The 22,465-nt window shown below is 41.2% G+C and overlaps 1 protein-coding gene and 1 pseudogene across 1 annotated transcript; one reads left to right on the forward strand and one right to left on the reverse strand.

Annotated features, from left to right (window-relative positions):
- The first annotated feature begins 2,007 nt into the window (after positions 1 to 2,007).
- LOC130460263 (uncharacterized) lies at positions 2,008 to 2,107 on the forward strand (annotated as a pseudogene).
- Positions 2,108 to 17,351: 15,244 nt separating this feature from the next.
- Positions 17,352 to 17,774, reverse strand: LOC110776169 (uncharacterized). Its single transcript, XM_021980724.2, has one exon. The coding sequence runs from the start codon at positions 17,772 to 17,774 to the stop codon at positions 17,352 to 17,354; it is 423 nt and encodes a 140-aa protein (XP_021836416.2).
- Between the last annotated feature and the right edge of the window lie 4,691 nt (positions 17,775 to 22,465).

Below are 22,465 nucleotides of genomic sequence, written 5' to 3' on the forward strand. Positions count from 1 at the left end.
GGAAGGGGATGAGAGCCACGACAACTCATCGAATGGGGGCACCAAAGATGGTGTCATCTGGTGTCAATTCAAATGCCTTGGATGAGCTATGTGGTGCTGGGAGTGACAGATCACGACCCCTATCATGAATGCGGTGCCCACCGTTCATCGAGCTTTCGGCCTTTCGGGTCTCAGCATCATCAAATCATGCTTCCTTTCGAATCCATGCCAAAGAGTTCATACTCCGATCGCCTTCACCTGCAAAACAATTTGAAACATGCGCTTTTTTCGAGGAGTTATTAGAGTTAGTATGAGTCAATTCAGTGTTAAAATAATCATTAGAAACATTGAATCCAAAACATGACTCCTCTACCATAGGGCTCTTAGCAACATGGGTTAAATTGAAAGTAACCTTGTCATCCCCCACATTCAAGGTCAGCTTGCCATTTTTGACATCTATGATTGCCCCCGCAGTGTGTAGGAAAGGTCGACCTAAAATAATAGGAATCTGCCTGTCCTCTTCCATGTCCAACACAACAAAATCAATAGGAATAAAAAAAAATTACCCACTCTAACAGGCACATCTTCTAAAAACCTAGGGGGTATTTTACAGATCTATCAGCCATTTGCAGAGTTATGTTGGTAACTTTTAAATCACCCATGTTCAACTTAGTACATACAGACAGGGGCATGACACTAACACTAGCACCTAAATCACATAAGGCTTTGTCAATAAAAAGGTTGCCAATATTACACGGGATAGAGAAACTCCTGGGGTCCTTCAACTTGGGTGGAGACTTATTTTGTAGTAAGGCACTGCACTCTTCAGTAAATGCAACAGTCTCCACCTCACTAAATGCTCTCTTCCTAGTCAAGATGTCTTTCATGTATTTAGCATATGCAGGTACTTGAGTAATTAATTCAGTGAAAGGGACTGTTACCTGCAGATTCTTTACCACTTCTAAGAACTTACCAAACTGCTTGTCTAGCTTGTTCTTTAGCTGACGGTAAGGGACGGGAAGTTTGATAGGTGGAACTTGTATCTTAACTTTCTTCTCAACCTTTGTGTCTGCTTCCTTCTCCATGACCACCTTTTCACTTTCTCTTGGCACACTACCACTGACAGATACTTCAACCCCTTCCTCTATAGTCATAGGTGGCCCATCATACTCATATCCACTCCGCAAAGTGACAGCATTTACAGACTCTCTGGTCACAGGCTGTGAAGGGAGTTGACCCTTGGGTCTCTCTGCGAGAGTAGTAGTCATTTGTGCCAACTGTTTATCCATGATCTTGTTATGAGCAGTGAGGGCATCGATTTTGGCATCCTTTTCGCTCAGAGACCTCTGCAATCCTAACATCATATTCCGCATCTCAACAAGCATGGGATCAGGCTGTGTGGGTTGAGGCTGTGGAGGAAAGCCAGGTGGCCCACTAGGCTGCGGGTTGTAGTTACTCCGCGGTTGGTACGGTTGCTGTGGTGGTGGTTGGTAAGGTTGTTGTGGTGGTGGAGGGTGTTGAATCTGGTGGGGGTTCTGAACATTAGTACTCCTATATGATAATAGGGGGTTGTTTTTATACCCCTCATTGTATGAGTTGGAGTACGGATTGTTCTGCTTGTAGGCCTGGAATGCATTGCATTGTTCAATAGAGCTCCTACATTCCGGTGCATAATGACCTTGCATCCCACAACTATTACAGACATTGGCCAACTGAGCACTCATTGCGGCGACACTAGCTTGTTGGGTGGCTTGGGAAGATGCGTTTTGCATATTATCCAACTTGTGATGTAGGGCAGTTAGCTGAGCAGTAAGCTGTTCAATAGAGTTCATCTCATACCTAACACCACGATCGGCAAAACCTCTAGGATTCCCATATTGGGCACTATGGATGGCCATCTCCTCAATCACCTCTAAAGCTCTAGGCACCTCCAGTTGCATAAATCTCCCACTCGCAGCTGAATCCAAAAGACACCTAGACTCATTACCCAGACCATTATAGAACTGCTGAACCAGGAACCAGTCATCCAAACCATGGTGTGGGCACTCTCTTTGCAAGTCCTTGAATCTTTCCCAAACCTCGAACAAACTCTCATCTGCTTGTTGAGAGATACCTAATATCTGACCCCTTAGACGAGCTGTCTTCTCAGGTGGGAAATATTTAACATAGAATGCAAGGGCCAAAGAATTCCAATCGTTGATTTTCATAGCTGCGCGGTTGAGACTATTAATCCATTGCTTTGCCTTCCCACTCAATGAAAATGGAAAGAGTATCTCCATAGTCTGCTCCGGTGTTAAATTCTTCTGCTTAATGGTGGCACAATACTGAATGAAAGACTGAATATGGAGATTAGGATCTTCACCCTTTTCCCCACCGAATTGGTGTCTCTCGATCATGTTTATCAGCTGGGGTTCGATCTTGAAATTCTCGAAAGCAATGGAAGGCATGATTGCCTTGGGAAGCATAGACAGACTTGGTTTAGAGTAGTCTGTAAGCCTTGGCACAAGTGGGGGTGGCGGTGGTGGTGCTTGGTCACCCATCTCTGAATCTGTATGGAATATATTGCTAATCAGATAGTCGGATTCAGAGTCAGAATAGTTTCTCAACTGTTTAACGAATCTACGCCGTCTACGAAAGGTCCGTTCAAGTTCAGGATCGAACGAAGTCAGATCGCTGGTATGGACATTCCTGGGCATAAACAAGCAAAAACTAGAAAACAGTCGTGAGATCCGATCTCAAGGAACGGGAGTCCCTTGAGAAGTAACAAACAATAATTTAGAAAAACAATTAATAACAGAAAATAAAACCGTTTCCCCGGCAACGGCGCCAAAATTTGACAGGCTAAATCGCACTCCTATCAAAGATAAACCTAACGTTCACGAACTAAAAATATAGCAAGGGAAGCAGGGATCGTATCCACAGAAAAACATCGTTCTTCTACTATTAATGGACCAATCTAGACTACTAGTAACGAGAGTTGGATTGGTTTGTATATATTAAACTAAAGCAAATAATCAAATCAGAAAATAACAATATTAAAGGAATCTAGGGCAGCGGTTCACCATAAATGCAGACCGGGATTGGACAACGGACAATAACAATCAATTAACAATCATAACTAGGAAAACATGCATCTCTCGAATCTTATTAATTCCTTAGGATAGAACAACTACCGGGCTCTCACTACGTACTAGAAATAATTCCTATCTAATAGCCACAGACCAAAAACATCAGATTTATACCTCTCGGCGCATAATCTAAGATTAATCAAACTCAAATCAAAATAGTCCGGCCGAACAAAATTGACGAGCAATAATAATAAGCTATAGAAATTATAATCAATCAACCAAATATCATGTCCACATATAATCTCAATCATGCATTCATGGATCCCCTAAACCCTAGAAATTAAACTACTCACTCATGATAATAAATAACAACTCAATTAACATAATGGAAAACATGATTAAAGCAATAAAACGAATTAAAGTAAGAAGCAATACCGAATTGAAGAACAATGAAATAATAAAGCTTGAATCTTTGATTAAAATTAAAAACTAAGTGTTTGGAGAAATAAAGAGAACTAAAAATAAAACTAAGTATTGGAAACTAGAATAATAGATGTCACTAAAAATATAAGGGGCTAGTATTTATAGTTTACCCAAAATAGAGCCCAAAATAAAAAATAAAAAATCGCGAAATACGCTGGAGTTTGGCGTCGCCCGATCGGGCGATGTGCTCGATAGTCGGCCCGATCGGGCGAAATTCCGCCCGATTGGGCGGTTGCAAAATGCCCAGAACAGCGCCCAGAATGACGGCCCGATCCGGATCGGGCGAAGCCCGCCCGATCGTGCGCGTGTTGAAACTGCACGATCCTCAATCTTCAAAACGTCATATCTTCTTTATTATTCGTCGGAATTAGGCGAGTGACCACTTTTTGGAAAGCTATTGAAGTCTAGAATCAAACCCAATTGGAATTACATCAATTGGAGTTGTAGAACTTGAGTTATGATTAAAATAGTGGACTATAGTCATTTTTGTACTTCCTTCGTTATTCGTTTTGCTTCAAAACTCTTTAAACTTAATGTTTGTGCTCTCGAAAGTACATAATCTCTTGTATTGATTCAAATGAGTAGGAAATGCACAAAAATATGCTAATTCCTACAATGATGAACCTGAAACTACAAACACACTACAAGGAGCACATTAGTACTAAAAATCGCTCCGAAGAGCTCATTTGAGATCAAAAAGTACTAAGGGACGGGGGTAAAAACTCTATATAAAACACACATATCAGAAGCCAAGACTCGTATGAAACTATTTTAACATTCTCCTGCAACTCTTCAAATTTGAGCATTCCAAGGTCCAAACTATGTTGCAGAACCTGTAGGTGTGTATAAGAAATAGAATTTGAGTCATTTGAAGAATTTCCTACAACCAGAAGATGCCAAACGCGATGGATACAGAGCTGCGTAACCCTCTTAAATCTAATGAGTATATGACTATCTTCAGTACTTCACAGTACTCCAAACAAAAAAATGGACCTCTAAAGCTTCAGATTATGACCTGTAAAATATAACCTTTCTCGATAATTTGAAGTCCATATCATCTTACAAGATCGTTATTTTAAATTAACATTAGACAGCATCAGCAAGAGCTGAAGTAATTTCAAGTCCACAACAAGCAGACCCCTATGAGATGACAACTACTAGCACAACAAGAGCTAAAGTAAATTAATACTACTATACTGTAAATGAGATGGCTTGATTGGCTTCACCTTTAAGCAGATCCCTATGACCAACTTAGAAAAACAAGGTCATGTTCGTTCTCCCCATTGAACCCACACTCTAGAAAGTAAATATAGACATGAGCAATTTAGAAGCACAAGGCAGGATCGACTGCTCGAGTGAAGCAAATTCGATAAAACTCAGAGATTGTTTCCGGTATTCTAACTCTACTACAACAACGTTACGTAAAAACCAAATTTCACACACTTCATTCATAATAAAAACAAATAACAAATAAACAACTAATAAGGTGCTTCGGATACAAAAATAACCATCACCAATTAATTAATCTCAAACTAAAATACCAATTACATTAAAACACATAACATATATTTAAAGCCTAAATCACCCAACAATGTTAATCAGGTACACAATATAGCAACCCCTCAACTCTCATTAATCCATTCAAATTTAAAATTCGAAGTTTTAAGCAACAAATCATAAAATTGCTCCTCATTGTAATCTATAAGAAGCAATAATGAACAAACTAACACAAGAAAAGAAAATCACTAAATCAAATTACAAATAGAGAAGAGGAAGAGGACGAACCGAAGACGGTTTTGGATGTTCGCCGTCGGCTTCGTGCGGTGCCGATTGTGTTAGAAACTTTCGTAGCAATTTGTTAATGGAGGTTTTCGGCTTTGTCAGGTTTTAATTTCTGGAATATTTCGTGGGTGGAGGTTTTCTCTAATGGAGGCCGGGTATCAATTTCTGAAGGATTTCGTTGGTTTTCGTTGATGGAGGTTTTTCGCGGAGAACGAGGGTTTAGGTTGATATAGTTTCTTTAAAAATTTTGTAAGAACTTTTTTTTTAAGGGAAGGCTTTCCTACTTAGAATCAATTTAGGAGTAGGACTTTTTGTTGAGGGAAAGTTTTTCGAGGGTAACACGTTTTTGGTTTTAAGTATTTTTAATAAATTTTTTTAAGTAGGCGCTCAATAGTCTCTTTAAGGCGGGAATATAATAAAGAAATTAATTTATATCTAACGAGTCGCCTATAAATAGAAGGCGACACATAAGGTCAACTATATAGTGTCTTCTACAATCTAAGAGGCGACACGTAAACTATATGTGTCCCCTGCAATGTACAAGGTGGCACGTAAAGTATACACGTCCCACTTTATAGGGGAGGGGACTCTCAAACGTTTATATTTAGAGTCGCCTACTAAATAAAAGGCGACTCCAAAAGCTTATGTGTCGCCTAATATGTTGCAGGCGACACGTAAGCCTTTTATTTGGTTTTATATTTTGATTTATGGAGCCTTATGAGTCGCCTGCTCTATAACAGGGGACTCTAAAAGCTTATGTGTCACCTATTTGTTTGAGGCGACTCGAAAACCCCACTCCATAAGGTCTTTTTGTAGTAGTGTAGTGTACAACGTCATCATGGGACGAACAATGATCCAAAAAATGCAGGACATTCCATCTACATACCATCAAATTTTGATGTATGTCTCCGATGCAGGTTTTGCTGAGCGGATAAAAGGAGATCAAGAGATCGCAAGGAGAACTTGCCACATCATTATCCGAAAGCCAACACTGGGAGATGGTATAGAAGATGATGAAGAAAAAGAGCCCTCGCTTGAGAAGCAAGAGAACAAAATGCAAAAAGTCAGCCCGAGTAGTCAGGTAGAACCCACGGAGGGAGATGCTCGGCCCGATGGTCCTACTCCCGAGGAAGAACAGGAAATAGAGGATATCCTCCTCGATGATGATTCTGACATGAGCGTCCGACTAGGCAAGGGCCTACGTTTGGGGCATCGAAATGATCTCATACAACTGTTAAGGGATCACGAGATAATTGCATGGTCGGCATCTGACATGCCAGGGATAGATCTGAATATGATAAGTCAGAAGATGGATATCAGTGACGAACCCCGGCCAATCAAGCAAAAGAAGAAAAATCACTCATCAGATAAGGACAAAGCCATCGCCGAAGAGGTGAAGAAGCTACAAGAAGCACGGTTTATTGAGCCTTTCATGTACCCCAAGTGGCTAGCCAACGTGGTGATGGTCAAAAACGAAAACGGTTTATGGCGCATGTGCGTGGACTTCACAGATCTGAACAGAGCCTGCCCCAAGGATTGTTATCCTCTCCCGAAGATATACTAATTTCTAGACGCAACAAGTGGGCACACACTGCCGAGATTCATGGATGCCTTCTCCAGATACCATCATGTATTCATGCACCCCAACGAAAAAGCAAAAAATACATTCATCACAAGTGCAGGAGTGTTCAACTACAAAATGATGCCCTTCCAATTGAAAAATGAGGAAGAAACCTATCAGAGGCTAGTTGATCACGTCTTTCCAATAAAAAGGGAAGGAACGTCGAGGTTTATGTGGAAGATTCCATACTAAAAAGCATCAAGGAGGAGGATCATATTACGGACCTAGTCAAGACCTTCGGCGATCTGTGGAATTATAAGATGATGCTGAACCCGAAGAAATGTGTCTTCGAGGTGAAATCATGAAACTTCATCGGATTCATGGTAAGAAAAAGGGAAATCGATGCAAACCCGGATAAAGTCCAGGCAAAACTCGATCTGCCCGAGCCGAAGACAAAGAGAGACGTGCAACGCTAAATGGCAGGTTAGCCGCACTATCGCAGTTCATCTCTAAACCTTCGGTTAATGGCGCTTCCTTTTTTCAAAGATCTCAAACCAAAAACCCTCCCTGGAGTAGAAGAAGAACCAATTAAAAAGAATGGCGTCCAGAGGAAAGTGGACCCAAATCTCATCTGAGAGCAGGAGCAAAAGGAAGCCTTCCAATAGCTTTGAGCCCATCTAGCTCAATTGCCGACGTTGGCCAGACAAAGGAATGGGAAACCCTCTACTTATACGTCACATTTATTCCCGGAACTGTGAGCGCAGTTCTTCTTTGGGAAGAGGAGAAAAAGCAACATCCAATCTACTTCACCTTCCGTAATCTAACGGGAGCTGAGACTCGGTATCCCTCATCAAAAAGGTAGTATATGCAGTTATAGTTGCAAAGATCCTAAGACCCTACATCGACGTTCATCAGATTTGTAGTCTTGACTGACCAACCACTCGAAAAGGTGTTAGACAAGATAGAAAGATCTGGAAGACTGGCCGCTTTGGCCTTCGAACTTTCAGAGTTCGATATCAAGTATCAACCGAGGACATCAATAAAAGCACAAGCCCTCGCTGACTTCTTAGCCGAATGCTCATATCAAGAGGTTCTAGATAACACCAATAAGACTTGGGAGGTCTACACGGATGGATCTTCTACAGTTAATGGCTCGGGAGGCGGGGTTGTCCTAGTCCCCCCCACTGGTAAAAACCATAGTGTATGCTCTGAAGTTTGGATTCAAAGAAACCAACTATGAGGCTAAATACAAAGCTGCAATTGCAAAGATAGAGCTTTGTCTATCTTTGGAAGTCGAGCATGTTTCCCTCAAAATTGATTCACATCTTATAGCCAACCAGATCCGAGGGGAATATAAGGCCAAATTGCCTAGTATGACAGCTTACCTAAAAAAACAATATCCTTAACTATAAAGTTGAGATCCTTTGAAGTCATCCTCATTCCCGAAGGAAAAATAAAACAAGCCGACTCTCTGTCAAAGCTAGCAAGCTGAACGCTCATTGACCTGAATAGGTCAGTCCATGTGGAAGTTTACCAAGTAAGAAGCATCGATCGGCCTCCCTCTAGAATATATAATATGCATGCCGAACCAAGTTGGATGGACACGGTCATTGCATACACGGAAAGGAGAGAACTTCCCGAAGACAAGCTGTTGGCCCAAATGTTGAAGGGATTCAACAAAGGATTCGTCATCGATTCCAATGGAGAACTTCTAAGAAGACCATTCTCTGCTCCTCTGCTAAAGTGTGTGGGTCCATCCAATGCAGACTATATTTTGAGAGATATTCACTTAGGAATCTGTGGAAACCATATCAGAGGAAGAACATTTGCTCACAAGGCACTTCTAGATTATTTTGGTGGCCCACCATGGCTTTCGAAGAAAAGGCAATGGTGAAGAGGTGCGATAAATGCCAAAAGTTTGCTCCAGCTATCCATCAATCGACCTAAACTCGGCAATCAACCATGTACCCACTACCATTTTCACAATGGGGATAGGGTACATTGGTCCATTCCCCTCGGCGCTAAATCCGAAGAAGTGGCTAATTGTAGGAGTAGATTATTTCAAAAAGTGGATCGAAGCCAAAGTAGTGTCTGCAATCACGAAAACACAAGTCCGAAAATTGATCTGGAAAAACATCATCACTAGGTTCGGCATACCGATACTGATCGGTCTTTGACCATGGGAAACAATTTGACAACACCCCTCTGCAAAAGTGGTGTAAACAGTTTGGCATACACCTAGCGTACTCAGTAGTGTGCCACCCACAATGCAAGGGTCAAGGAGAAGGTGCAAACAAGATCATCCTTATTTCATTCAAGAAGAGAGTGGAGGATGAAAAGAAAAATTGGTTGGAGGAGCTACCAGGAACGCTTTGGTCTCTCCGGACCACCGAGAAAGAAGCCATTGGGCAAAGACCTTTCCATTTGGTGTATGGTTCTGAAACTTTCATCCCTGTCGATATCGGCACAAAAATCTTAAAGATCCAAGCATACGACAAGTACGTTGTAATCCATGGAGAAAGCAATGACCAACTTTTGACCGAATCTCTAGATCTGCTAGATGAAGTTCAGGACAATTCCAGAACATTGAATGCAGCCTATCAACAAAGGGTTAGCAAGCACTAGAACCGAAGAGTTAATGGCAGACCTCTTAAGGTCGGGGATCGGATCTAGTGCTCAGAAACGCAGCATTAGTTCAGAAGGGTCGGATCCATGGAAAGCTCTCTACAACTTGGGAGGCACCATACATCATCCATGCTGGAAAAAAAACCTGTCACTTATATCCCCAGGCAACTAGATGGGAAAGTCTTGAAAAACCATTAGAATGCCGATGTTCTCAAGAAATACTTTGTATGAGTACCACCTTTGTAATCCAAGTAAGCTTTTAATAAGAAGAAGCGACCGTTAGCCCTATGTATTTCATTAAACCAACCCTTGCACTCTATTTTATCACATTCATTATATATGTATGTTTCCTCGTGAACGACCTTCGAATAACCCATGCCTAAAATTAATGTGGGATAACGAATTCCTGGATTTAACTCCAAAAATTCGTTAACTCAAGAACCAAGCAGGATTTCGTCCAAAATCTTCGAATTTGCGAAATATTCGAAAACATTGTTCGTATCGAGCATTACCCTCAGGTTACCGAAGTCAATTAATTCGAAAGTTAATAAGTTCTGCACAGTTCCAAGGATTATAGAATTTAGACTCTGAAAATCGGTCATCACATTCGGGTAACCGAAGTCACCTAACAATACAAATGGCTAGCAATTCCTTGCCAAGATCTCCAGATCTCAAGGTCACAAGAAATTGAAAAAGCATGCAAGTTCTTTCCCAGATCTTCGGATCACAAGAACTTGGAAAAATATTCAAATTCTTGCCCAGATCCACAGATTACAAGAATTTGGAAAACTTTTACTACGCGGCGACGAAGTCAAAAACCTGAAGATGGAAACTTTGGGGGGAAACAAGCAAAAATCTATAAGTGAAGTTCTCCAAAAAAAAATCAATACTCTGAAAATCACAACTTCGGGGGGCAGGCATGCAAAAGATCCTCACAATTGCAATTTTTCGAGGAAAAAATAAAAAATTCAAGAAATTACAATCTTCAGGGGGAAAAAAAACTCATCAAAGATTACAATTTCGTGAATAAAAATAATATTCGAGACAGTACAACTTTGTGGGGGGGGGGGGCAACAAGCAAACACTCCAAGTTACACTTTCCCGAAGACGAAGAATGCAAAATAAGAAGTAAATAGCGAGGTGCAACTCAGTAATTAGCAAACAAAATCATTTTACATTCAATACCTGGGGGCATACAATGATACATCAATAAAAGCTCGGGACTAATCGAAGATTCCTCATCAAATAAAGAAAATGATACAAAGCTACTCGAAAGCCATCAACAGATTCTATCAGGCTACCGAAGTACTAGAAAGCAAAAATAAGTTAAGTTATGAAAGTATAACGCTGGGCTGAAACAAGAAAAAAAAGAGGCATTAGAAGCACAATTTCGGAAGTTCTCAACTGCAGCCAAACGACTCTGAAGAAGACGACTGCTGTTGGGAATTGATTCTAATCCAATTAACAAAACAGGAAAATAGTAATGTTATGAACAATCCAATTGACATGCGGAAAAACCATGATTGCCAGAATCAAAATTAATTGCACATAATCAATTGGCATAATTCATTTTACATATGCTTGCCTTCCCTAGCTTCTCCCGAACCGAACATTAACAAGTTAAGACGTCAAATGTCGTCTCTCCATAGAAAGTCCACAGTACGTTAGAATCCGCCTTAGGTTCAACCAACTAGGATTTAATCTAAGGCAATATTTATTAGGGATCTCACTTTTAATGTGATAGGCAAAGCATGAAAAACTCGTGTGTATATTATGATCATAGACCACATATTTATAGGAAATAGGAGAATCCTAATTTTCCAAAAACTCTATTTAAGTAGGTTTAGGAAAGTTTAACTTTAGGAAACATGCACAAAACCCTAGAAGTAAGTTTAGGCAGTGTTGAGAAAAAAATTCCAAAACCCTAAAACTCCTTAGGTGGCCGGCCAACACAAGGCTTTTGGCCCAAGATATTTGCCGTGTAAGTAAGATTTGCGCATAAGCCAAGTACACAACCATGCGCGTGCTGTTCAGCAGGTTGGGCGCTAGGCCTGGCGTTGTGCCCTTGGGCTTGTGCCTTGCGTGCTGGTTCGGCGTTGCGCTAGCTTGCGGACTGGCTCGTCGAGCGATTGGTCGACCTTGCGTGCTGGCATGTCGCTAGTCGTGCTTCCGTTTTGTTTTCCGATTCTGGAATTATTTCCGATAATATTTTCTATACAAACCATATTTTTGTTTCCGGTAATATCTTCGACTTCGATAATATTTATATTTCATTTATTAACCATACTTCCGTTTCCTGCAATATCTTCATTTCTGACAAATATTCTTTGTTTGCCTTTTGATGGTTTGTTTAGCTCCCACTGAAACCAACATTCATCGTTTCCGAATATCCATAATTAGTGTATTTACTGAATATAATATTCACCTAAATACTTGATCTGTTCACGTACTATTTGTGTGACCCCACATGTTCATCTAATTCATCTATTAATATAATAAGCTATGATTATCAAATAAACATATAATCATAGTTTATGATTCATCTAAGCATGACCATGCATTTTACAGTTTCTAGCTCTCCATGTGGCCTTGTACAACTTTTGGCATCTCATCCCAATTTATTGGTGGACAATCCCAATCTTGCGATCTTGAGGTTAGACCTCGTTTGGTAGGTGCTTACCTGAGCGTTGCCTTTATTGAAGGAAATAATGCCCTAGGTGCAAGTTCTCATTTAATGCAATTAATTCTAAGTCTAATAAATGCGGTTGAGTATTAATTAACAAGTTAATAATTCAGTGAGATCAAGTGATCTGAATTCCTAGCTAGAGGCCGCTTCAGTTCAAGTGGAATTAATGATATTAATCCACATCTTACTCTTATCTAAACCTGTAGGATCACACCAATAGTGCGTGAACGGATCAAGTTTTTAAATGAATATAATATTCATTAAGTACTCTATTTATTGTCATTCGAAAATGATGGATCTTGGTTCTAGTGGGAGCTAAAATCATCAAAAGGCAAAAAGAGAATATTTGCCGGAAATGAAGATAATACCGAAAACGAAAATATGGTTCATTACAGAAATATAAATATTATCCAAGACGAAGATATTAAAGGAAACAGAAATATAGTTCGGATTGGAAAATGTTAAACAGAAATAGAAATATTGCCGGAAACAGAAATATTACCGGAATTGGAAATGTTGTCGAAATTGGAAATATTGTCGGAAACGTAAATATTGTTCGAATCGTAAAAAAAAAATTCGGAATCGGAAAGCGAACCAGGAAGCACGACGAGCGATTGCTTAACGAGCAAGCCCGCGAGACCCAAGGCTCACCGTAAGCGCCAGGCCCAGCGCCCAGCAGGCTTGCGCGCGCCAAGCAGCGCCCAGCGATGGGACGTGTGCTATGTCTTGGGCGCCAAGCCACAAGCAACAACGTGGGTCTCAAGCCACACCTTCTACAGCGCTGCCCCAGTCCGTACACATGGCTTGTGCGCTAAGCAAGCTTAGGCGCCAAGTAGGTTGGGCCTCAAGCCTTTATTTTCCTAATCCTGCAATTGTTGAAATTCTAGCATAATTAGATTTTAATTATTTCTAGAATACTAAAGAGTTTGCGTTTAACTAAAAGCATAAAAGTTTTAGTTATTCGATTCCTAGTAGGATTGCGATTCCCTATTTCCACTCAATAAATATGTGGTTCATGATCACAATTTATAAGAAATATACAAGATTGAATACATTGAATTACGCACACAATTCATAATTTTTACCTATCACATTTTCTGAGTTTCCCGAGTGCATAAAACCTTAGAGAACATTCTAGTTGGTTGAGTCTAAGGCGGATCCGAACGTACTGTGGACTTCCTACGGAGGGGAGACATTTGGAGTCCTTTACTTGTTCTTGTTCGATATGGGGGCCTCTAGGGAAGGCACGCATCACATTGTATGTATAACAAATTATGCTATTGACTATGTGGTAATTGTTTTGTATTCCTGGCTTGGGCAGCCTTTTATACCTCCCCTTAGTGTCCATTTAGGAGGGAGCAGTTCCCATCCTTGGAGCGGGGATCCTTAGGCTTGTTGGTATGAGATGGAGCGGAGGCGCCATGCCTACGATTTTGAGGTGCAGCGTAGGTTTATGACAACCAGCAGCCTTATCAGTATTCCCCCTATTGATAGGGTGTTTTTCCGTCGTTGAAAGATCAACACCTCACCAAACAAAATTTATAAAACCACTAGACTAACCGGCTATATGAACTATAGCGGCAAGTATAGGGATCATCCCATAGAAACGGTGGTTATCGAGTTTAGATGTCAAGCTAGTTCGAACAAGAATTTGGTTTGAATTATCACTAAGAAACTAAAACTAACAATTATGCGAAGTTGAATCAAGAAAAGGAAACGTTAGGGAGTTGGGGATAGGCTAGGGAAATCGGGGGAAATGAACTAAACTATCTAGCAATGACGATCATGCAACGACTTGCCAAATAGGCAAATAGCATCAAATGACGAACCCGCCACCTCTCGGATGGGGTACGCTAAGTGTCTAGTCTACGGACGAGCTTTCGCCTAATCCTAGACTAAACTAACTTGAATATAATAGGCACAACTATTTGCTAACACAAGATAGGCTCACAATCTCTTGCCAAACCTAACCTATGCTTCCAATTAAATCTAATTGAATAGCATTTGCACCTACCACTCAATTAAGCATGGATATCCTATCACGAAATCATATTTAATCTCATTAATCAATCAACAATTAATCATCAATTTCCCATAATTAAGCCCCTAGATTCTCCCCTTTCCCTAACCTAATTCTACTAACTAATGATTCTAAGAATCAAGAAATCCATTAATTCTAGACTAGCAAACATGAAATTGAAAGATTAGAAAAAGAGAATCTAAGAGTAGAACAATCAATTGAACAATCAACTAGAGAATTAAGAATCAAAGTACTAAAGTAAAAACAAGAAGAATTCAAGAATTAAAGCAATTAAAGAGCAATCAACAATCACAACAAGAGCAAAAACTAAGAAATTGAATTGAATTGCACAAAATTAGAAGAAGAGTTTAGGAAATTACAACTTTGATGCTTCAAGTTTCTCTCTCTAGAAATGCTGAAAATCTACTTTGAGATTCTAAAAATGTAAACTAAAATTCTACACAAATAAAATAAATGAAAAATCTATATATAAGTTTTCCCAAATAGAAGCCGGAATTCGAAAATATGCAGCCCGCGCAGCCATTCGGTCGCACATACCCTCTGTGCGACCGAACAAAAGAGAACTTGTTCGACCAAATTTAATCCTGTGCGAGCGAAGGCAGCGAAGAACAATTCCTTCTTCATGTGCGACCGAACGAGAAATCATGTTCGGTCGAATGGTGTTTCTTTGGCTCATGTATCCTTTGCAGTTTGATTCGGTCGAACAGAAAGACCTGTGTGGGCGCACAACTTTTGTGCGGTCGAACAGAAAGACCTGTGCGGTCGTTTTCCATTTTTGAGGCATTCTGTCTCCAAAATCCAATTTGTGGGACCGAAAAAAAAGAGACGTTCGGTTGCACAAAACTGGATATTCCTTGATGTCCATTTGCACTTCTCTGTTCGGGCGCACAAGTAACCACTCGATCGCACAAGCCCTGTTTTGGCTCAATTCTACTTGTTTTCCATCACTTTTGATCATAATCACCTATAAAGCACAAGATGGAACGAAACTTATAAAAATCACAGAAAAGGCTGTAAAAACTATAAAAAAGCATAACAAACTAACATAAAATCCTAAGCTAAGAGCGACATAAATGTCGCTCATCAAATTCCCCCAAGCTAAGCGTTTGCTAGTCCCTAGCAAACTAAACTCAATTAGGGAAGAATGGGCAACTATTCGAATTCTAAAAACCGACAAAAACATAAAATCTAACAAACCTAATCAAGGCAAGACCTAAAAAATGAAAAACAAACCAAGAAAAGAAGGAAAGAAAAGAAAAAGAAAAGAAAAGAGAAGAAAGCAAAATTAAACCACAAAATCCAAGATAGGGCCTTTATTATGGAACGAGTATAAAAGAACAATAATATTACCAATCAAATAAATGAGTACACGCTAACTAATGTCCTAAGTCGAGTGAAAGATTCAAGTGCCAAGCAAAGCGAACTAAGGGTGAACACTAATGAATTCCCCTTGAGAATAGCGTCTCGAGATACCGCGAAGGCGCCGGAGAAAACAAGATTAGGCTACCCGACATCTTAGTATGACAATCCCATTCCATAAATTAAACTTGACCAAATCCTCCCTCCACCGACAATGATTCAACTCAAAAGGGTCGAGAGGACTTTTTAGGGTGTAACGTAGGCTAGGGGTAAGGTGTGGAACAAATTTGGTAATTTGGTGCTCATACCTAAAGTGAAGCGCAATTATAGAACTCAACTCAAGCAAATAGAACGAAAAACAAACTCATACCACTTATTGGGGGTACCCCCAAGCTTATTCAACAACTATTCTAAACTACAACTCTCTTTGCACTTTTCTTGATTTGATTTTCTCTTTTTTTGTGTTTCAATTGAAACTTTTCTCATGCCTTGTTTTTCTCTATTTTTGGCTTTTTCAAAACTTTACTTTCTCATTTTTCTTATGCATCATTTATTCACTATATACAACATATTTCCCAAACATTGCCATTCATACCAATAACAATCATTCCTCAACATTGCATATTCATTCAAAACCTCAAGCATCATAACACAAAGCTACACTATCACTTCTAAGGGTGAAAATAAAACAAAGGCTATTAGGCTTGTAATGTGCTCATAAAAAATGAAGGGGTAAAGGCTCAAATGGCTAGCAAGGGGGGCAAATGCAAACAAAAATATATGAGAAAAATAGAAAATAAAGTCCTAAACTAAAAAGAAAAATAGTCACCGAAAGAAATGCCTCTATCGTCCCCTAAAGTAGTTCGGTCGCGGTCTCGGGAAGGAAATAGTCAAATTCAGGAGATAAGAAAGTCAATGCCAAGGATCCATGCCACTCAATATATGTATATGTGTTTGGGCTAATTCGAACATAACCTCACATGGGAGAAAATACCACTCTCTTCCGGTTTCAAATCACTAGAGAGATCGACACCATCTTACCACAAGCCAAGGGTTCAAGACGCATGCTACCCAAAGTTCAACCAACTTTCTTAACACCAAATCCTAGATTCGACCCAAGACAATAAAAACCGTGTAAACATCTACCAATTAGGAATAAAAGCATTCTAGTCTACAAGTTCCAATTTTATTTGCCCAAATCAAGAATATTGCCTAAGAAAACCTAGAAAAACTTGCCTTGACCAAAGGAAAGAAAAAAAGGGAGAAACAAAAAGAAAAAGGAAGAAAATAAGAAAACACACCAAAAAGGAAAATAAAAGAAACTAAAATCAAACTAAATCAAACTAAAAACAAAGAAACTAATATATACAAGTGCACATAATGGTATGGTTTCCAAGACATGAGCATCACAAATAGGCAACTACACAACAAAACTCCCCCCAAGCTAGAATTAGGCCATGTCCTCAAGGCCTAAAACTAAACAAGGTGGGGCACAACTAACCATCCAACCAAATGCCCCATATGCAAGATGCCCGTCCCAAAGAATGCAAGGGAGATAGAAGGATGTTACCGGAGATGTCGTGGGAGCAAGTCCCACAAAGAACCGGTAAAAACCGAAAAAACTCACCAAAATATCGACGAACAAGGCATTGGTTGCAAGCATGAACCCACATCAATAAAACCCATACCAAAATCATGCATAGAAGCCGCGGGGTGCCTCCCGGAAGCGCTCGTTTAACGTCAATAGCTTGACGAATCCCCCCAAACTCATGGGGGGTCTTTGAGGTCCAAGGAAGCAAAAGAGCCAATAGAGTCGCCCAAGTAATAGTGCTTGAGCCGATGCCCATTCACTTTGAAGGACCCGGAACCATCATTCCGAATCTCGATTGCACCATGGGGAAAGACACGAACAACATCGAATGGACCGCTCCATCGGGATTTGAGTTTTCCCGGGAACAACTTCAAGCGGGAGTTATAAAGGAAGACCTTCTCCCCCTCCTTGAACTCTCTCTTTTTGATCTTGGCATCATGATATTGTTTAGAACGGGCTTTGTAAATGCTCGCCGAGTCATAGGCATTCATGCGGAGCTCCTCTAGCTCATGGAGGTCGAGCAAGCGCCGCTCACCCGCACTAGTGAGCTTGAAATTCAAAGTTTTGATAGCCCACATGACCTTGTGCTCAAGCTCCATCGGCAAGTGGCAATTCTTACCATAAACAAGTTAGTAAGGAGTCATCCCAATCGGCATTTTGAAAGCCGTTCTATACTCCCATATGGCGTCATCAAGTTTGATGGACCAATCCTTGCGGTTCTTGGCCACCGAATTTTCTAAAATAGACTTGATCTCCCTATTGGTAACTTCCACTTGGCCACTAGTTTGAGGATGATAGCCCACACCAACTTTGTGATGAACACCATACTTCTTCAAGAGAGCCTTGAACTTACCATGGGCAAAATGGGATCCCCCATCACTAATCAAAGCCCCAGGAACCCCAAAACGCGGAAAGATGATCTTCTTGAAGAGGTTCATAACCACTTTGTGATCGTTAGTGGGAGAGGCAATGGCTTCCGCCCACTTGGAAACATAGTCAACCGCTACAAGAATGTAGAGGTTGCCATAAGAAGAAGGGAAAGGACCCATGAAGTCGATCCCCCACACATCGAACACCTCCAACTCTAAGATAGGATTTTGTGGCATTTCATGTCTCTTGGAAATATTACCCGTTCTTTGACAACGATCACAAGACTTGACAAACGCCCAACCATCCCGAAAAAGGGTAGGCCACCACAGCATACTTTGAAGAATCTTGGAAGCAGTTCTATCACCTCCCATATGCCCACCACAAGGGGAGGAGTGGCACGTACAAAGAACACTAGGGAACTCCTCATCCGGGACACACCTCCATAAAAGGCCATCCGGGCACCGTCTCAACAACGTGGGCTCATCCCAAATATAGCGCCTAGAATCATACTTCAACTTGCGGCGTTCTTGAGTTGTGAGATCTTCGGGGATAGCCCCACAAGCCAAGTAATTCACAATGTCAACAAACCAAGGGAGTTGGGAACTCTCAACCATGTACAAGGTATCATCTCTCAAAGCATCCTCAATTGGCACATCATCTGGAGCCTCACTCCCAAGTTCTAGCCTAGATAGGTGGTCGGCTACCACATTCTCGGCTCCTTTTTTATCTCTAATCTCGATGTCAAATTCTTGAAGGAATAGCACCCAACGAATGAGTCTCGGTTTGGCCTCCTTTTTCTCCATAAGATATCGAATAGCTGCATGATCCGTGTACACAATTGTCTTTGACCCAACCAAATAGGTCCTAAACTTTTCAAAGGCATGCACAATGGCGAGAAATTCTTTCTCGGTCGTGGTGTAGTTGGCTTGTGCTTGATTAAGAGTCTTAGACATATAAAAGATCACATGGAGATTTTTGTCTTTTCGTTGACCAAGGACTCCCCCAACCGAGCAATCACTTGCGTCACACGTCAACTCGAAAGGAAGAGACCAATCCGGAGCTTGAACTATAGGAGTAGAAATAAGGGCACCCTTGATTGTGTTGAAGGCCTTGAGACACGCGGCATCAAAGTGGAAGTCACATTCCTTTTGGAGGAGGTTTGTGAGAGGCCGAGCAATCAATGAAAAGTCTTTAATGAACCGCCTATAGAATCCGGCCAAGAAAGGACCGGATCCCCTTAACATTCACCGGGGGAGGCAACTTCTCTATTACTTCGATTTTCGCTCTATCTACCTCTATACCATGGTTAGAGACCTTGTGCCCTAGAACAATTCCTTCCTCCACCATGAAGTGGCATTTTTCTCAATTGAGCACCAAGTTAACCTTTTCACACCTCTCAAGACACTTTCCAAGATTGATGAGGCACTCATCATAACAAGCACCCCCCACCGAGATGTCGTCCATGAACACTTCCATTTCTTCCTCGAGCATGTAACCAAAGATACTCATCATGCACCTTTGGAACGTCCCGGGGGCATTGCAAAGACCGAAAGGCATCCTCCTACAGGCAATTGTCCCATAAGGGCAAGTAAATGTACTTTTCTCTTGGTCTTCCGGGTTTATGGGAATTTGGAAAAACCCGGAATACCCGTCAAGAAAGCTAAAATACTTGTGTTTGGTTAGCCGTTCAAGCATTTGATCAATAAAGGGTAAAGGAAAGTGGTCCTTTTTTGTAGGAAGATTGAGTTGGCGATAGTTGATACACATGCGCCACCCGGTTACGGTCTGGGTGGAAATGAGCTCTCCATGTGCATTCTTCACTACCGTCATCCCCGCCTTCTTGGGGAAAACATGGACCGGGGATACACATCGACTATTTGAAATAGGATAGATAATCCCGGCCGCCAAAAGTTTCATGATTTTCTTCTTAACCACCTCTCCCATTGGTGGATTAAGTTTTCTTTGCCTTTCACGATGTGGGACGGCATCGTACTCATGCTCGATATGATTCATGCAAAGTGTTGGGCTAACACCTTTCAAATCATCAATGGTGTAGCCCAAAGACCTTTGATGACGTTTCAAAACATTAGTGAGCTTGAGCACTTGCTCATCGTCCAACGAAGAGTTGATAATAACGGGGTAAGAAGAATTTGGATCGAGAAAGACGTACCTTAAGCTCGAAGGTAGAGGTTTTAGCTCTACCTTAGGAGCTTCCTTACCAATTCGGCATTCATGATTATCCGAAGCTTCATTTTGATTGATCAAGCACAATCAAGCATTGCTCCGATTGAGCGCAAGGTGAGGTAGAATCCAATAGTTCCTTGTAGTTGGCCTCTTCAACCCCTAAATCACCTAAGCTTTCTCTATTCAAAAGAGCACACTCAAGTGGATCATTAGTAGTGAGCAAGTGCTCATGCATGTCATACACTAAGGGATCAAAAGAGTCGACCCAGAAACATTTCTCATTAGTAGAACTAGGATAACTCATGGCCTTGTTCAAGTCAAAAAACAAACTATCCTTCCCAACTTTCAAAGTAATTTTCCCTTGCTTAACATGAATAATGGCCCCCGTCGTGGCAAAAAATGGGCGACCAAGAATAATGGAGACATGCACGTCCTCATCTATGTCTAGGACCATAAAATTGACAGGGATCAGAAATCCACCAACTCTCAAGGGTACATCCTCAATCTTGGTAATAGGGTATTTGACCGAACGGTCGGCAAGTTGCAATGTAATGTTGGTTGGGACAAGATCACCAACTTCAAGCTTGGTATACACCGAATAAGGCATTAGACTAACACTAGCACCCAAATCACACAAAGCATTGCTTATTTCAAGCGTCTTAATAGCACAAGGGATAGAAAAACTACCCGGGTCTTTGAGTTTGGGTGGCATTTGGTTAAGAATAATAGCACTACAATTTTCGGTGAGGTTCACCGTCTCCTTTACGTCACAATCTCGCTTCCCACTCAAGATTTCCTTAAGAAATCTTGAGTAGGTTGGCATTTGTTTCAACGCATCCGTAAAGGGGATAGTGATAAACCATTTTCGAAGAACATCAAGGAATTTTGAGAATTGCACATCTAAGTTGTGCCTTATGAATCTTTGGGGGTAGGGAAGTTTAGGAGTGGGGAGAGGTAGAAGAGTTGCCTCTTTTGGTATAGGAGTATCTCCCACATCATCGATGGGAGGCTTCTCTTCTACCAAATCATTGTCGCTAGACTCAACGACTCCCTCTTGATCCATCCCATTGGACTTAGAAACCTTATTAGCTCTAGGAACATCATCTAAAATTCTCCCACTCCTTGTCACTATGGCATTCATTTGCTTTGGAACTTGACTTTGGGGTGGGAGACTAGCATGCACATGATGTTCCTTAATGGTATTAGCAAGTTGAGCTAATTGGGTTTCAATCATCTTTAACTGAGTGTTGGATTGCTTAAATCCATCCTCAAACTCAACATTCTTCTTGACTTGCGCCCCCACAAACGACTCCATGAGAGCCTCAAGATTAGACTCGAGAGGCGGGAGTGGTGGAGGTGCATTACCATAACCACTAAGGTTTGGTTGATATTGGTTGCCAAAGGTCCTCGGTCCATTGAATCCGGGAGGTGTAAATTGAGACACACCATATGGACCTCCCGAATTCAAAGGATAACCCCCACTAGAGGCACCCCTAAATTGCCCATAAGAGTAGTTATAACCCCCTCCACCTTGATGGTTGGGATTATAACTACCTTGAATTTACTGGCCTTGATTGCCAAAACCTTGAGATTGACCATAGGGTGCTTGGCCTTGATAGCCTTGCGCTCTATAGCCACCTCGGCCTTGGCTATCATACCCACTTCCTTGGCCATAGCCTTGGTGGGAACCATACATGGGGGGCCCTCTAGGTTGCCTAGCAAAATTTTGATTGTTGGGGTTATCGTTTCGAGACCTCTCATTCAACGCATGAGCATATTCCATATCAAAATCACCTTCATACGAAGGGCCATAATCCAGAAAAGACACATTATGAACCAAGGGGCATGCATTGGGGAAGTGACCAAAATCTTGGCAATTATCAAAAAAAGAAGTGCCCGGAGGCATAGTGTCATAGGAACTAACCTTGCTCTTCCCCTTAGTGGAATTGTAGATGGTGATGGTGGTTGGCTTGTTTCTCTTCTCGCAAATGGAGATGGTGGTTGGCTTGGCGTGCTTTCAAGTTTCTCCAACCTCGAGCTAAGCTTCTCAACGATCCTAGCTTGCTCCATATCATAAACCGATCCTTTACCATCATCATTCCTTCCCTTGCCATCATAGTCCCTTGCACCAAAATGCCAAGCTTGATAATTTTGGACCACGTCCTCAATTATCTCTTCAATTTGATCTTCGGTCTTGTTCATGATGGGACCTCCTGCGCCCGCATCTAGACTTGTC

This window comes from Spinacia oleracea, chromosome 4, assembly GCF_020520425.1.
Source record: "Spinacia oleracea cultivar Varoflay chromosome 4, BTI_SOV_V1, whole genome shotgun sequence".
NCBI classification, from domain to species: domain Eukaryota; kingdom Viridiplantae; phylum Streptophyta; class Magnoliopsida; order Caryophyllales; family Amaranthaceae; genus Spinacia; species Spinacia oleracea.

Excerpts from the sequence above, each read along its gene's own strand:
- LOC110776169 (XM_021980724.2), bottom strand. The coding sequence starts at position 17,774 with ATGGAGCTTGAGCACAAGGTCATGTGGGCTATCAAAACTTTGAATTTC.